Source organism: Rhinolophus ferrumequinum, chromosome 5, assembly GCF_004115265.2.
Source record: "Rhinolophus ferrumequinum isolate MPI-CBG mRhiFer1 chromosome 5, mRhiFer1_v1.p, whole genome shotgun sequence".
NCBI lineage: Eukaryota > Metazoa > Chordata > Mammalia > Chiroptera > Rhinolophidae > Rhinolophus > Rhinolophus ferrumequinum.
This window is the reverse complement of record NC_046288.1, coordinates 13,737,677-13,754,929: the sequence shown is the minus strand read 5'-3', so window position 1 is coordinate 13,754,929 and position 17,253 is coordinate 13,737,677. Positions and strand designations below refer to the sequence as shown.

Genomic DNA, 17,253 nt, shown 5'->3' with positions numbered 1-17,253 from the left:
AAATGGAGACCAAGTATCCAGCAGATTTGTTTTGTTTTAAATAGATACTAGCATCTATTTTGTTGACTTTTAAAAAACGATTTAACTTTTTTTTACTTAAAACTTTAAACATAATTTGTCAAGTTTGTTCCATAATACAATGCCCAGTTCTATTTTACAAAAGGTTTTTCTAAACCGGGCAAGAAATATGTACGTATTACATTTCATTGCATGACCTTTATGTATTCACATATGCCTTACTCAGTTCATTCAATTTTACTGTAAAAGAAGTTAGAGTGCATGCAAATATGGTTCTAGCTATTCTGACTGGCATTAAAATCATTAGACTACCATACCTATTGAAATTTGCTGTAAAAGTTTCAAAGTAGCAATAGAAAAAAAAAAGCGATCTTTTCCTTTCCTTTTAGGTTTTAGTACATGCACTTTGGAGATAACAAAATAGGGTGAAAGGCCATCATCTAAATGTTTTAAATGCACATAAATGCAACAGAAAACTTAAATCTCCGTCATTTGGTTTTATTCTAGAAATTAATAAAGTATTTTCCCACTACGTATAAGAATGAGCACACCTGATTTCTTTGATGCAGACTTCGCTGTAGGGCTCTCAAAAATTAGCCATATTGAAACCCTCTGAGGAAGTTATTAATGTGCCCAGTTCCATTCTATTATTTGGAGGGTGTGGCGAATTCAGTCTTTTGTAGGTCCATTTCAGCAACGCCATTCTTTGCAGGTAACTTCTAGACAGGAGGGATGCGGTCTTAAATTGGCAAAGATCTTTAAACAACTTAATAACCCCGTTAGAGTCCGTCTAATGTTACATCTATTTTTCTGAAAACAACGCGGAAATAAAGTAGGCTCCCCCCCACTTTTTTTTCCCCTTTTCTTCAATAGTTCTACACTCATCTGTTTTAACATTTCCTGCGTCCGTGCTAAACCCGCAAAGCTGTGTGTTGTCAGCAACACAAAACTCTGGCTTTCCAGGGTGACAGTAGGGGACGTGTCGGGGAAAAGGGGCCACTTGCGATTCTGGGGAAGTCGAGGACCCTCAGGACGGTACAGTCCAACTGTGCAGGGAGCCTTCGACTTTGCGGGGAGGCAGGGCTGGCACCTGTATCCCGAGATGAGGGAGGAAGAGCAACTCGCCCAGTGAGAGGCGGCACCGGCCAAATCCCGCGGGAACGGCCTTGGGCGGCCTGCGCCCCGCTCTCGGTTGCCATGGAGATCTGGGTCCGGGGCGGGCGCATTAGGAGAAGCGCAGGAGGCTTACCCTTCCGCGGCCTGAGTTCGCGGGTCCCCCCGAGTCGCATTCCACCCCGCTCCGCCGCCACGTCCGCGGAGGGGGACTGCGCGTGGCCCGTCGCGGCGCTGAGGCGAGTCCTCCTTCCCGGCACTGGAGCGCAGCGAGCGCCAGAGGCCGCGAAGCCCCTCGCCCCGAGCCCGGCCGGAGGGTGAGGCTGCATTTGAACCAAACGGCCTCCCGGGTCCCGGGGCTGCCGAGGGCACGTTTTGAGACACCGGCCCTCGCCGCCCGATGTGCAGCGGCTGCCGCGTCTCCGTCCCCAAAGCCCCGGGAACCATCCGCCTCCTGGGGTAAGGGAGGATTCGCGGAATCCGGTGAAAGGGGCGCTCGTGGGGCCGTGAACGCGGCTCATCGGGGAGCTCTCCCCCCAAACCGGCCGGGGGAAAAGGCTCTCGTCGCTTCGGAGGCGATTTCCGAGCCGTCTCCACCCCTCTTCCTTTTTGAATGTGTGGAGGTTTCGTTGGGGCTTGTCCAGCTCGAAGTGTATAAAGCTCGGATCGGCCAGCAAACGCCACCTCTTAGTCTTGAAGGCCACACGGAGTGGGCCACCAGGTGTGGTCCTACAGAGATAGTGATTTACTCTTTTCTTTTCATAGAGACGATGCTTACGGTACAAGGAGAACCATTTCCTGGAACATCTGAATTGTAATTCAAGCTTGAGTTACCGACGACAATCAAGGGGCAAACATGTTAAGCTCCACAAGTGAACTGCAGTTTTCGAATGAAAACAATACCGAGATCTCCCAATTCGCTTCCCTGGCACTATCAGGTGACGCCTCATCCAGCGGAAAAAACTCAACAGGTTTACCCGTAAAAACTGGCTATCCGGACTCCGTTTACGTTATGGCAGCAAACATTTTTCAGGGTATTCAAATCGAAAAGTCACCAGAGAAAATCTTGATAAAATACGGGAATGAACCCCTGCGGTCTTTGTCCGAGTCTAAGGATGAATCCTTTCAGCGTTTGTCCTATGAGCTGGCTTTCAGTGCCCTGAAGTGTGAGTAGTAGCAGTCTTGAAGATAAGCACTAAAAGAAAATGAGAAAATTTGTGGAGTGCAGCTCCACCTTTCCGCCGCCTCATATACACCACATTTTGTTTTTACACATATACATATCTTTGGTCAGTTGCAAATGTCAAGGAATTAGGAGAGTTCAGTAAAAAGCTCTCCTAACAAGCTCTATCAGGACAGAACTGATTTTTACTGTAGATTTTGCCAGCATCGTGTCTTGTCCTTAGATAGATGTAATGCAGTCATTACATTGAACAAAAAATTCCATTAGCAGGAAGAACAAGAATCCATTGACATCTCCAGTTACAGTTTCCCTTTCCTTGGTTATTTCTTAACATTCTCTGTGTTTACATCTATCTTGTATTTCAGTGTATAATCTTTCACAAATATAAACCAGTAAGGGGCGGAGGAGAGGAACAGAGATAGAATAAGAAGAAAAGGTGCAATATATTAAAAATGAGTATCAAAGTTAAATCAGCTCTAATTAAGGTGATCTCATTCATAGCCAATAGCTTTAATTTGGGGAGCTTGTTAATTTATTCCTCCAAACTCTTGAAGAATTCCCCTTTCTAATTTACTTCTTGCGTTTGAGATGCAATATTTCAGATTTACTCAGTGATGGTTAATTATCCGCTTCTGAGTGTGGAGTTGACCTTAAAACAGAACCAAATATTGTTACAAGCAGTCAAAGAACAAGCAGTCAAAGAACTTGGAGATACTTCTTTTTTTACTAATCATCAACTTTAATATAATATAGTACAGTATATTATAATTTAAACTATAAAGGTTACATTGGTTTTTACTGACTGAATATAGTTCCAAAAAGAAGTTCCAAAATATTTGGAGTATTAGCATGGTTGAAATGATGAACATAGGGCTTTCTAAAGAGACATCTTGAAAGACAACACTTATTTGCATATCTGTTTTTGGTATTGATACTGGGCCTTGCACCTCCTTGCACATAGGCAGTTAACAATTGTTCAGTTGAATTAAAATGTCCCATTAATTTCTTAGACATTGTTATATATTTTTGGTGTCTGCAGGGATGATGTAGTTCAACTATGAAGCCAGGAATTTGCCAACATAGACAAAAATTTGTTTGATGTTAAGAGGCAACTTCCCTTTAGTTTTCATTTCTTTGTTTTCTCCTGCTTGTGATCTTTTTTTTTCTTTGAAAATCTGTCTTAACCATTTTTCTTCCTCCAGTTTTAATCTTTCAGATTGTTTCATCCCTTTCCTCCATCCCCTTTAAAAAAATATAGTTTTAAAGACCAACCAAAGTGTTGCACTTGAAATAATCAGTCAAATGAACATTTTTACATTTCTCCTTGTAACAGTGAAATGCAGACTGGGCATCTGTGTTGATTTGTTGGTATTTAATGTTAATTGCAAAACTCTATATCATAGACAATTTGTTTTCCTAATAGAATATTGAATTTTACCTTTAGAAATTAATTCTAAAAGCCTGAAATTATTTTATGTAAAATTATGCACTAATTAGATGGTCATGTGTGTAGATTTTCTCTCTCAATCTTTATTTTTGTTTTGTGAGGGTCTTGTTATTATTTGATTTTTTTTTAAATTTTAATTATTAGCATGAATTTTACCATTCATCTTTATATTGTGCAATCCCGGTTTTTTGTTTTTTGTTTTTAATTTTATTGGGGAACAGTGTGTTTCTCTAGGGCCCATCAGCTCCAAGTGGTTGTCATTCAGTCTAGCTGTGGAGGGCGCAGCTCAGCTCCAAGTCCAGTCGCCGTTTTCTATCTTTAGTTTCAGGGGGCACAGCCCACCATCCCATGCAGGAATTGAACGGGCAACCTTATTAAGAGCTCGTGCTCTAACCAACTGAGCCATCCGGCTGCCCCCTATTTGATATTTTTTAATGACTCAGAAAATCCTATTCAGATAAATTATTGTCATAGGCCTTTGCAAACCTGCTTTTGTTTGAAATGTTCATTTTCATAAGTTCAGATTCTAAAATAAGATGGCTATTGTTTACTTGGTACAGATATTATTTTCTTACAATAATATATTGCTTGAGTTATCATCTGAATAATTTCTGATTGTTCCAGTGGAATAAAACCATAATTCCTAAAGGCAGTGATTTTCCAAGACAATTAAGAGCTTGAGATTTTCTTTTAAATATTGGAGGCTCTTGTGCTTTTTGTGTTTGTCTTCTGCATTTTATCAGTGTTTTATCAATACTTTCTTATTTGTAAACTCACATTTGGCTTATACAGTATAGGTTAAGGGAAATCATGGTTCAAGAAAGAAAACTCAGGATTTCATCCCCAAGGTTTTATAGAAGCAGTAAAGCACAAACTAAAGAGAGCTTAGGTAATGATCCCTTTTATTGGTGTATTTAGGAACAGGTAATTAGATCATGTTACCATATTTTTTGAGGAAGTACAAGGGGAAGAAAAAAATGATATAAAATCCCTTTATTACACAAATGTGAAGCATATTCCTTTGGTTGTGTTTCATGTTTCTCAGTTTTATTGTTTGCTTCTTTGTTGATGTCCTTCCTGTATAAGCTCTTTCAAAGCAGAGTGTATTTATCTGATTAACATTTTAAAGGCTTACAGGGCTCAGTATGTTTTTGGAAGTAAAGACAACCACTACTCTGGTTTCACTAAATAGCCCCAAGGTCAGTTTTCTGGCTAAAGGGGGTGATGAAGAGTAGCTTATTCCTATTAAGTTTGACTTTTGTCAAAGAAGTAAAGTACATCAAAGAATCTCGTGATGTTTCAAGGAATACTAAATATTGAAAAAGAAGAAAAACTAGCAAAATTATTTCTTAAAAAATAAATTAATGAACAACAAAGAAAGAAAGAAAAAAATCTTGAGGAAAGAGATGTCCCTGAAATTGTTGATCTTATTCCTGGCTTAGTTCTCTCTCCAATCTCTCTCCAATCTCTCTCTCTGTCTCTCTCTCTCTCCCCATATAGATATTGGGGGTGCCAAAAAAATGTATACACATTTTAAGAGATGTTATCTATGTTCAAGCAGGAGTTCGCCATAATCAGAAGTGTCTGGACGCTGATGGTAACCACTTTGAGCAGCTCTTGTAATTGCAGAAGTCAAACGTGACTTGTACTCATCTTTTGTTGTCGGTATATATTAACAATTAATAGAGTTTCTTCCTTTCTTAAAATGTGTATACATTTTTTTGGCACCATGTATTTGTTGGTGAACTTTCAGTCCCAGGAACTGGCTGTGGCATTAACCTGGTCATTTCAGAATCAGTTAACCTGTCAGTGAAAAACCTTGTAAATGTTTAATGTATGGTTTGGTTATGGGTTTGGGAATTAATTGTAGTTGGGGGCCCCTAAGATACCCTCAGGGTCAGTGATTTTGTTACCAACCTTGGGTTCTTAGGCTCTCTATGTAGTAGAAGTTGACAAGAGGCCAAACCAGAAGCTCAGACAAGATTTATTGGGGCTTATGCCCAGCACAAGGGAGACGACACAGTGAGAGTTCTCTGGCTGGCTCCTGGAAGGGAGCCATCAGCGGCATTACATAGGGCAGAGGGGGAGGGCTTGATGTCAGCTGGGGCAATGCTCTCCTTTCTTCCTGGGTATGGTGCTTGCACAGACACTGGATGCTGGGATCCTAGCGCCTGCTTGGTAGGCCCAAGATGGTGGTGCTGTTCATTGCTGCCACCCCAGGTAGGTGGTATAGCAGACCACTCAAGTTGTGTGTCCATGGGATGAGGGGTCGACTGCCTTGGGGAAGTTTTGCGGTTGGAAAGTTGCTTATTTCAGTTTTCTGAAAGAACTGGGTGGTGCTGGAGCTAGCAGTTAGGGGAGTGGAGCCGAGCCTTGTTCCTACCGTATTTCCCCGAAAATAAGACCGGGTCTTATATTAATTTTTGCTCCAAAAGATGCATTAGGGCTTATTTTCAGGGGATGTCTTATTTTTTCATGTACAACAATCTACATTTATTCATTATTCATGTACAAAAATCTACATTTATTCAAATATAGTCCTGTCATCATCTTCTGGAACATTGTCATAACACTCCAAACCCTGAATTCCCGCTTGAATTTCTTGCAACTCCATTTCCTGTAGAACAATTGGCCCCAATCTCTCATGTCCAGCAATGGAGCTCTCCTTAAATGAGCACTTCTTGTCCATGTAGCCTGCTCGTAGTGCATTGGCAACACAGCTGTCAGTGATTTTTATCCCATGAATTCTTCACCCAAGTCACGACCTCTTGCAGGCTAGGCTTCACAGAGTTTCCATGCTGATTTCTCTCCAGTCTATTTTCAATGTAGTCATTGATTTCCATGCGCAAATTGTCCTTGAATGCCTTGTTTGTTGCAGTATCAAGAGTCTGGAGATAGGCATTCCTGCGGGAATCATTATTTGATCTATTCTTCTCTCTGCAAGAAAGTTCTTCATGACTTTAGTGCGGTGAGTGCTGGCTGAATCCCAGACTAGCAGACCTCTTTGGCCACTTTGCAAAACAAGTGGCAGCATTAAATTGACCCATTTCCTTATAACTGCTTGTGTGCACCAGGCGTTTTTTGTTTCAAGAACAAAAATGCCTGAAACACGTTCAACCTTATCTTTCTTGCCCTTAGTGACGATTAGAGGTGGGGCTTTCTTTCCATCCATCCAAATTGCCAAAATACAGGTAACACGTGCACTTTTGTAACCAGTGGAGAGAATGTAGATTGACGAGCCACCCCTCTAATCAATTGTCATTTGAGATCCTTGGCCCATAAACACTGCAGTTTCATCCATAGCAATCATGTTGGAGAGTTGGTATTTAGAAAAGTCGATACCATCCACAAAGGACTTGAATGCAAGTGCACATTTAATAACTTCAGTCTCTTCCAACTTGAACAGTGTTGTCGATCTTAGAGACAGTTCATATCGCTGAAGGAAGCCATCCAGCCAGTGTTGTGATGCTTTGAATTCTTCTGGGGATATTTCTAACAGTGTTATTGCAAGGGCAAATGCTTGAATATCAGCCCTGCACACAACCAAAGCCTTTGCTCTCCTGTCACAGATGATGTCTTTCAGCTCAGGAAATAATGGTTGCTGACCTGATCCACAATTGTGCTTCTTAGCATTTCCCTTGGCCACCTGTTGACTGAGGTTATCGTACTCTGCTTGCCATTTTCAGACCATTCAGAGATCCAACTTCTCTTTGCAGAAAGCCGTAAGATTCTTGCCCCGGGAGTCCTCCACGATTCCTTTCTTGTACTCGACAGAATAGCTCTCTCTTTTTGCACTCATCTTGTCTGGGGGTCAAAATATTATTCCCTTTAAATCTACCATTAAATCGGGTGTTGACTGAAGTCTTACGAGACAGGAGTGGCAACAAAAATGATGACAGTTAAGAACAATGGTCCACACAAAAGCGATGAAAAATTGCAGGCACCAAATTCAGAAAATGTTTCTTTATTTCACACGAGTGCATTAAGTACGTCTGTACAAGAAATTATAGATCAACATCCTTCATGAACATAAACATAGAACAAAATTCCTAAATAAATACGAACAAATTGATTCTAGCAATCCATAAAAAGGATCAGACATTATGAATTAGATCTTTAATATTTTTCAAAAGACATAAAGGTTGGAATTTCTTTATGACTACTTTGACTATTCAGACAATGCACCTTTGACTATGATTCCATGTGGAGCCTGGGTCGTAAGGGTCCAGGATTCATAAAGATTACAAGTATTTCATCATGTCATTGTCATTTCAATGTTTATCAAGAATCGAAGTATATTTTAGATATGAAAGTAAAAGTATTTTATGACATTGTCTAAAATGTATTTTGATTCCAAAGGTCTCATTTTCAGCTTTGGTATATTCAGTAACAGACATTTCCTTGTCTTGCAGATCAAGATATTTTGGAAACTATATTAATAGATAGCTATATCTTTCCAAGTACCACAATAGTAAGTAGACAACTTTTATATAATTAGCTGTCTCATAATTGTTATTTAGAAAGTACTAAAAAGCCTTCAGATTTAAATAATAACTAGTTTGCTTAATGCTGGGACCGCTTCAAAATATATCCTTACTCTTTCCCACTTCTAGTTCTTCTAGTACTGACTCTACTCCTTTCATTTTGATGAATATACCAGAAATTGTCTTTTTTGAAAGGTTTATTTTACTGGACTGTTTTTTTTTTCTATTTTGAAGTCTTTATCTTCCAATCCAACCAAACTATGTAAAAATAGTCATATTTTTGCTCTCTTGAAAATAATAGAATAGAAAATATTGCTATTAGATATTGTTTGTATACTCTTCTTTATGTGTGTTTTCCCTTGGTAGCCAGATCACTTGAGCAGTCTGATTATTGTGATGCTGTATGATTTCCAAGACAGAAAATTTCAAGCTCGTTTCCTTTCTGATAATGAAGAGTCCATAGCGGAAGTTCAAGAAGTAGAGAACCTTCTTAACAGGTGATTGTGAAAGTGAAAAGGATGTTGTATATGAAATCGTTATTGGTATTTTCACTGGTAAGGTTTTATACAGTATAACATGTAGATAAGTGTTAAAATTTATAGAGAAAAATATAAAAGTTCGTAAGTTTCTTAAGCTCCTTTACAGTCTTGAACAGGTTAAATATTCTGTTTAAAATCAAGTTGTTTTTGCAAGCTTGCAATTGCAAGATTCAACTTGTATTTGGAAAATCATGAAAAATTCCTAATAATTTTAGCACATAAATGAAACTTCGTTTGAAACTGCTGTTATTTGTTTACTTAGTTTTGTTTATAGCTCTTTAAAAAAAAAATCTAACATGTATCAAATGAGAAAATTCCAACAGTAAATAAGAACCCACTGATTTGCCAAACTGAAAAAAAGAAAGCTTCTACTTAGGTAAGCACAAATTAATATGTTTTGATTTTGTTAACTTTTTATCCTAAATGTCAGCATAAATTTACTATGTCGATAATAATAAAAAGGTGGTAAGGAGAACTAATTAAACTAATGCATATGAAATGCTTAGATTAGAGCCAGACACACAATAAATGGTCAATAAATGTCATGTGCTACTGCTGTTGGAGCTTCTGTTATTATGCCGTTGCTTAATGGAAAGCACAATATGGCAACAACAATTTTGTAAGATTTTTACCTAGTGAATAATTTGAAACAGTTGTCAGTATGATACCGATATTATGTTATGGGAAATTCAAGTAGTTTTATTTAAGTTGTTGAAGGCTGAGACCAGAGGACTCAGGAAATGGTGTAACATTAATAGCTTATATTTATTGAGCCCTTAATATATATGTTATATGTAAACATAATAACTTTATGAGGTGGATACTGTTACCAACCTGCATTTTAACACCTGGGAAAATTGAGGCACAGAGATATTAAAGGAACCGACGTAACACCATAAAGCTAGGAAGGGGAGTAGTAGCCAGAATTCAGATTTCAGGAAGGCTGACTCCAGAGCGCAAGCTTGAACCATTTATATGCTACACTCCTTTCACTTAGTCTTGGCTGAAGTACTCTGGCAGATTAAAGATACGACTTAACTCGTAGTAATATGTCAGTTGTAGCCATGAGAAATTGTGGGATGGAGATTTAAGCTTAGGAATTACATAGCTACAATTTAACACACAGAAAGCAAGCTCTGGCTATAGGTACAACAGGGAAAATGGTAAAAAGAGATAACTGAGCAACTTTCTGTGATAACATTCAAATTGTAGCATGAGATGGACTTCTGGATCAGGAATATCGGGAAAGACTTTTTGATTCCATTTTCATCATTGCAGTCTGCCTTACAGCTATGGAAAACATTTTTTAATAACCATAGGATATTTCATTTACAGAAGTAATATGTCTGGTTATCCTAATAGCATTTAGATTTGGTCTTTGTCCTCAATCTGATATTGTATATTTATGTAAAAATCTTTATAACTATATATATATATACACTTTAAATTATTTTTGTGTGATTAAACTATATTAAAATTCACAGTCCGAAATGTTTGCTGTCTGGAAATTTGGAAAATGATTTCTCCCTGTACTCACTCCAAAAACACATGTATTTTCCTAGGTTTCATAGCTCTAATCTTTATATTTCTTGATTAAATAATTCAGTCAATAGCATTTATTATGGTAAATTTGAACTATGTAGGTATTTGGAAGGAGTGTTTAATCAAAAATAGTCTGTACTCAGAATTATCTCATAGTGTATAATATAGAACAGTAATTCACCCCCTTTATGTTAATTTAGTCTCTGATGTGCATTAATATATTATGTAATTGTTTTTAATATCCCTTGCTGTAGTTCTGTGACATTAGCACATAGCACTACACACACCTAATTTTACTGTAGCTCTAGAAGGCTTAATGTTTGATAACCTTTCCCTCTCCTCCCCAACTGCCCCTGTTTCTTCTCTCCCTTTCTCTCTCCCTCCCTCCCCAACTCCCGAGCTTCCTAGTGCATGTAGCATATTCGTACATAAACATATTCTTAGGTGAAAAGTTCTTATTCTACTGAGTACATAATAAGCTTAATTTTATTAAGCTTTTGGCAGCCACACATATCACTCTAGTTGTATTTGACTCTTTTGTGGCATCTCTTCCTCATTTCTCATTCAAGGTTATCTTTGAGGTTTATTATTCAATTAGATTCCTACTGTGAAATGATATGAATATGGGTCAAGAGGAAGTCCTGTATTCTCATTTATTAAAAATTTGGGCTATGAGATCAAGAAGAATGATTGGGTCTTCATGGTGATGCTAACCAATTCTTGTTTTTCTTTTCTGTTATTTGGAACTTTGAAGCATGGGATAATTAGAATTGGGAAGGGCTTGACACAGATTCGTAAAAGTTCCTTAATCTTATCAACACTATACTTTTCCATCTTGAGGTCACACAGCTAGTAAGTGACAGAACCTGAATTTAACTTCAGATTTGTCTGACTCTAAATTCTATACCTCTTTCACTACATCAAATTTGTCTCAACCAGCCGTTGATATAAATATCTAAGGAAATGCACAACTACAGTGGGGCAGCAAACACTGAAAAAGAGAGGCAGGATTGTTGGATTTCTATTTTCAAATATGGCAAGTTTTTATTTTATACTACAAAAATTTGAAATAGAATTACTGAAGGATTTGTTAAAATTTGAAATCTAATTTGTTAATATTTCTAGTGGAAAATTGATAGTCTTGTTTTGAATGCAAGCGTCACCAGGAATGGATTTTTTATCTCTAGTTTTAAGACAAAATTGGCTGCAGCATTGGCAAGATATCGAATCAAACATGATGCCCTTTCAATTTACCACATTCTTCCAGAAACAGTTAGGAAACAGGAACTAAGGGCCTCCACTTTGCCACTTTATGCTTGGATAAATACTTGTAAAATCAGGTAAGAGTTTTAATCAAATTCTTTGTTCATATTTCAAGTTGCTAACCTTTCAAAATAATGTGATAAGAAATACTACCTTTTTAATGGGTGGGCAGCACGTCTGGGGGAGTAATTGGGGAATCATAATTTAGTTAAGGATCTTATCACCAAATTACCAAAAGTAATTACGTAAATATGTTAACTTTTCTGTCTCTATCTGTTAACTTAGTTTTGGCTAACATTGTAAGTTCTGTTAGATGCAATATATGCAGTGATATTTTTGTTATAGGAAAATGGTGCTAGTGTTAAATACATTTTTAATGTATTATATTTGTAATTACAACCTAATGTTGTATATTTACAGCCCTGAAGAAGTTTGTCATAGTTTGAAGGGAAAAGGCTACAATAAAGTCAAATCTATATTGCATATTGATGATAAAGTCTTTGCTGCGGACCAACATTGCTATGATGTGTTAATTTTTCCATCTCATCTTAAAAGTGATCTTCTAAATACAGATCTTTTCAAAGATTATAAATTGATATTTCAGGTAAACTAACATTTACATTCATTGTGATTCTCAATATTCCTACTTACCCCAAGAATCCCTCCATTTAAAAATAAAACCTAATACACTGATATTTTTTATAGATGATCAGGGAGGTTTATAAGGTCTAATTTGTACCTTTAATAAAATTAATACCTCTACACTTAGTGTTCCTATCATACTTTGGCATCTTTAGCCCATGTGAAGTTGTAAAGAACATATTCTCCCCAGACTCCATAGATGGGAGACTTGTATTACTGGCAGCTATATTTTTCTCTCCCAAGGGAGGATTTAAGAGAAGGTATAATGCCTAACTACTGTTTTGTACCCCTGAAACTAATGTAAAATAATATTGAATAATATTGAGTATAAACCATATATATATAGTCACGGGATGTAAAGTACAGCACAGGGAATATAGTCAATGTATTGTAATAGCTGTGTATGGTGTCAGATGGGTAGTACACTTGGGGTTATCACTTTGTGAGGTGTGTAAATGTTTAATCATTATGTTGTTTTGTACACCTGAAACTAATAAAAAAAAAAGAGAGAGAGAGAAGGTACAATGACACCTTTTTTCCTTCCATTTCTGGGGAAGATGCTGGTGCGATCGCGCGTTTGAAAATGCAATGTGTAATACTTCTTCATTATGTCTTTAATATAGTCTTCCAGCTTTGATTGTAAGATGTGTATAATGTCTATCAATGCAGGAAGAGAATTTGAGGTATAAGTCATTTCAACAAAATGAAAATAAAAGGTCCAAAAAATTAAGTTATATTAATTTCTAGGTCCTTAGATTCCATTCTTACCTCAGATTCATCTTGGTCAGACTCTCTTGGCCTTATGTTATAGTGACACCCTATTGAGCACTGAGATCGACTGCAATCCCAATCTGTCTAGCCCCTTTTTATACTCTTGTCAACCATCCTACTTTTAATCTCTGTGAGCTAGCAGCAATTTAGACGACAGTGTAATGGGGAAGGAAGAATGGAAGTAGCAGATGAGTGGATTTTCATGAGTGGATAAGAATGGGAGCTAAGGCAGGACATCACTAATCTATTAATCACACATGTTTGGGATTTGGGTATTGCCTTATCGCTGTGTAAAAGTTAAATGGTAACAGTCATAATTTAGACTAAACAAAGTTAGTTTTCTCTTTTAAGTCAGCTTATATCAGTTATCTATGTTAACTTTGTATTTTAACATATATTAAGATGTTTTAAAATAAAATGGGTTAGGTATCTCTTCCTGATTTCTCCAAGTCCTTACTTTTCCCAAAGGTAAAAAGAAATCAGTTCATGCTTCTAGTCAAACCCTTTGAAATTCTAATTATACCATTATCTTGTAGGACAAATCTCGAAGTCTTGCTGTACATTCTGTAAAGGCTTTATTAAATATGGATGATGATATCTTAATGGTCAATACAGGTTCATGGTACACAGTTGCCCATATGTCAGCCTTAACAAATAATAATAGCTCAAAAATTTTTGTGTGTGGAGTACAATCACAGGCTAAGCATCCTGACCTGAAGAACCTGTTCACAAAATTTGGATGTAAAAGTATGTACAAATATTTATTTGTTTGATAATTAATATTCTATAGGATTTAGAAATATTAAAAATGTTTGAATTTATTATTTTTTTAGCAATGTAAAAACTCAATATATGAACTATACTCTTACAATCCTCACCAATCCATATTATATCAGTCTGTTCTTACTGCTTAATATTGGTTAAACTGCAGTTTAAATTAATGAACATATTGGCACTTTGGTATCTTGCTTGACATTTAGTTACTATATAATTTTAGGTTCAAACAATAATTAAAGTGGGTGGTATAAATGATCATCCTTTAATAAATAAGAACACAGTCATAGCAGTGCTTAAGGGACAAAGATAAAATCTAGAACTAGAAGCTAAGTCCCTTAGGGTTTTTATTTTTTAAAAGTTTTTCATTGGCTCATGCTGAGATTAAAGATAACATTTTATTATAGGCTCAGTGAGGCTAAAACACTATTTTAAAAAAAACCAAACCAACTCTTGACAGATTCATAGTGCTAGAGAGGGAAAAAGTAGAATTCAGGGCTAGACCAGTAGAGGAAGACTGGTAAATACCCAGGATTTCACAAAAGAATTATACCCTGGATAGTGATCAGTCCTCCAATGAATTGAAGCCCAAATGCCAGTCATCTCAATTAGCAGAGCAATTGGATTAAGGTGATCTGGGATTGCTAGTACTCAGGCTTAGCTGCCTACCAGAAGCAAAAGTAAATTATCTCTGGGAGAAAATAACATCATCTTTGGTCTCATGTTATCTCCTAAATTTTTTCAAATGCAATGTCTGGCAGTCAAAACAAAACAAACAGATAAACAAAAAACCAGACAAACAAGGAGAAAATATATGGTTGAAATAAAGAGAAAAACACTATAATAAAAGCAAGCCCACAGAAGGTCCAAACACTGGAGATATCAGATATGGATCTTAAAATAACTATGATTAATTTGCTGAATACTCTAAATGCCAAGTTGTAGAATTTCAGCAGAGAACTGAAAACAATTTTTAAAAAGCCAAACGAAAATTCTAGAACTGAAGAATACAATATTTGAAATTTAAAAATAGATAGTTTAAATAGATTAGACAGAACAAAAGAAAGAATAAGTGCACTGAGGAGCCAGAAGAAAACATACAGACTGAAGCATTGGGAGACAAAAGAATGAATAATATGGAAGAGATCATAAAACACACACGAGACTCAGTGATCCAGTGATCTTATATGTTGTGAGTGAGAACCCAGAAAGAGAGGAGAGGAAAAGAGGGATTGGAAGAAACAGTATTTGAAATTCAGGCTGGGAATTTTTCAAAATGGATAATAAATTAAGTCATAGGTTTAAGAAGCCTTATGAACTCCAATAAGAATAATATACAAAAAATATAAAGGCATATCATAGCATAATTACTGAAAACCAAAGACAAAGAGCAATGTTCAGAGCATGGTGATGATACATATTACTCTCAATGGAATAACAATAAAACTAAAAACTTTTCACAGAAACAACAGAGGCCAAAAGACTAAGAAATAATATCTTCATAGAGATGAAAGAAACTGCCAGGTTAGATTTTTGTACTCAGCAGAAATATCCTTTAAAATAAAAAAAAATGAAATAAAGACATTCTCAGACAAACAAACTCAGAGTTTGTCACCATATAGAAAGTTATAAATGCTGGAAGAGGTGAACAGTGGAAAAGGTAAGTACATAGGTAAATCTAAATAATTATAGTTTAGTGTTTTGGTATTGTAAGCTAATGTCTTGAGGGGTTAAAAATATGCATGTTATATGTAACTAAAATAAGTTACAACAATGGCACATATGTTTCAAGTGTACAATTCTATAATACATCATCTAAGATTTCTTAAACAGGACACAAAGCACTAACCATAAAAGAAAAGAGTGATAAATTGGACTACAGTAAATTAAAAACAAAACAAAACTGTGCATGAAGAGAGTGTAAAGGCAAACTTGAGGAAGGAGCATATAAACTGATGAAGAGTTTTTATCCACAGTGTATAAGGATTTCTTACAAATTAACAACAACAAAAAAAGACAACCCAGTTGGAAAACGTACAAGACATGACTAGGTGTTCCACAAAGAGAACATCCAGATGTCAAAAAAATAAAAATAAAACCTGTGTAAAAGTACCCAACCTCACTAGTAATCAGGGAAATGCAATTAAAATTACAACCTACCACCACACATCCACAGAATCATTAAAATGAAAAAGACTGGTAGTACCATGTATTGGCAAGGTTAAGGAGCATCGGGAGTACTCAAAACAATGGTGGGAAACATGATGAGTACTTGAGAATTTATTATATATTTTGTCTATTTTGTATATGTTTGAACTTTTCCAGTAAAAAGTTAAAAATAGGGGGGAAAAAAGGGAAAGGCCAACTTGATTAAAAAAACAACAACAACACACAACAATTTCAAAATAGAATAGGAACTGGCAAGAGGAAGGTTTGGGTGGGTCAGTTTTAGGAATGACTCCTCAGCAGGTGAGGGGAATAGGAGCCATTGCAGAAGTCGAGGGGTGGCCTTAAGATTGAGGCACAGAGAGTTATAACTTCAGGGAGAGCAGAGTCTCTTAAACTAAATTTCAAGGTCCTTAAAGGACCTTATACTGTGCCTTATAAATACTACTGATACCTTTTTATTTTTTTCTGGGGAAGATTGAATATAAAAGGAGATAAAAAATGGGAAAGGAAAATAACTATTACTGAGCATTTAGTATATACTAGGCACCATGCTAAGCTTAACTACTTTATCTCAGTGTTCACCACAGTTAGATGAAGTAGGCATTATTATCCCATTTTATGAATAAGGAAATGGAGGCTTGGAGAGATTAAGTCACACATCAAGTAAATAGTGAAGTTGGGAGACAAACATGGGTATTTCTACCTCCAAAGTGATTTTCCTCCACGACAGCATATTGCTTTAAATGGAATCTAAAGTTCAGAGTGGAAAACTTAAATTATATTTTATGTAGAAGATATTTAAACCTCAAGTCATTCTCTCAAGTGAAAACACTAAAAATTTATGTCTTACTTTTGGGAACTTATCAGAGAAGAAGAGTCCTCTTTTCTGACTTTATTAAAATGACTTTGTCGTACTGAGGATTTGAAAATGGACAATGATAAATAGGTATATATTACATTAAACTTTTAATTAATATTTGTACATTAATTGTTCTATGTTTTTTTCTCCTAGATATTGAAATACTTCACCAGACATTTCTTAACATTGAATCAAAGGATAATAGATTACAGAAAATTAAAGTGATTCTGCTGCTACCTCGTTGTTCTGGACTGGGTATTAGTAATCCAGTAGAATTTATTTTAAACGAGCACGAAGGTACTTGTTTTAATTTCTAAATTATTAAAGTTGTTGATAATTTAAAAAATAAAATTATTTAAAATCATGAAAATGACATCAAATACATCTGATTTATGAATAGCTCCTATGTATAAAGTACTATCTATAGTGTACTTCATATCCATTACCTC

General features: G+C 36.2%; 1 protein-coding gene across 2 annotated transcripts in view; it reads left to right on the top strand.

The window, feature by feature from the left end:
- The first annotated feature begins 1,160 nt into the window (after positions 1-1,160).
- The window catches only part of NSUN7 (NOP2/Sun RNA methyltransferase family member 7), a 35,155-nt gene continuing 19,062 nt past the window's right edge, over positions 1,161-17,253 (top strand). Inside the window, exons 1-8 of one of the 2 annotated variants that reach the window (XM_033105695.1) lie at positions 1,161-1,590; positions 1,897-2,297; positions 8,174-8,232; positions 8,612-8,742; positions 11,514-11,666; positions 12,010-12,193; positions 13,539-13,749; positions 16,958-17,101. In XM_033105695.1, the coding sequence (XP_032961586.1) occupies positions 1,988-2,297; positions 8,174-8,232; positions 8,612-8,742; positions 11,514-11,666; positions 12,010-12,193; positions 13,539-13,749; positions 16,958-17,101 (1,192 nt within the window). In that variant the 5' untranslated portion in view covers positions 1,161-1,590; positions 1,897-1,987. The remainder of the gene's footprint in view (positions 1,591-1,896; positions 2,298-8,173; positions 8,233-8,611; positions 8,743-11,513; positions 11,667-12,009; positions 12,194-13,538; positions 13,750-16,957; positions 17,102-17,253) is intronic. The other variant, XM_033105694.1, reaches the window with a different exon arrangement.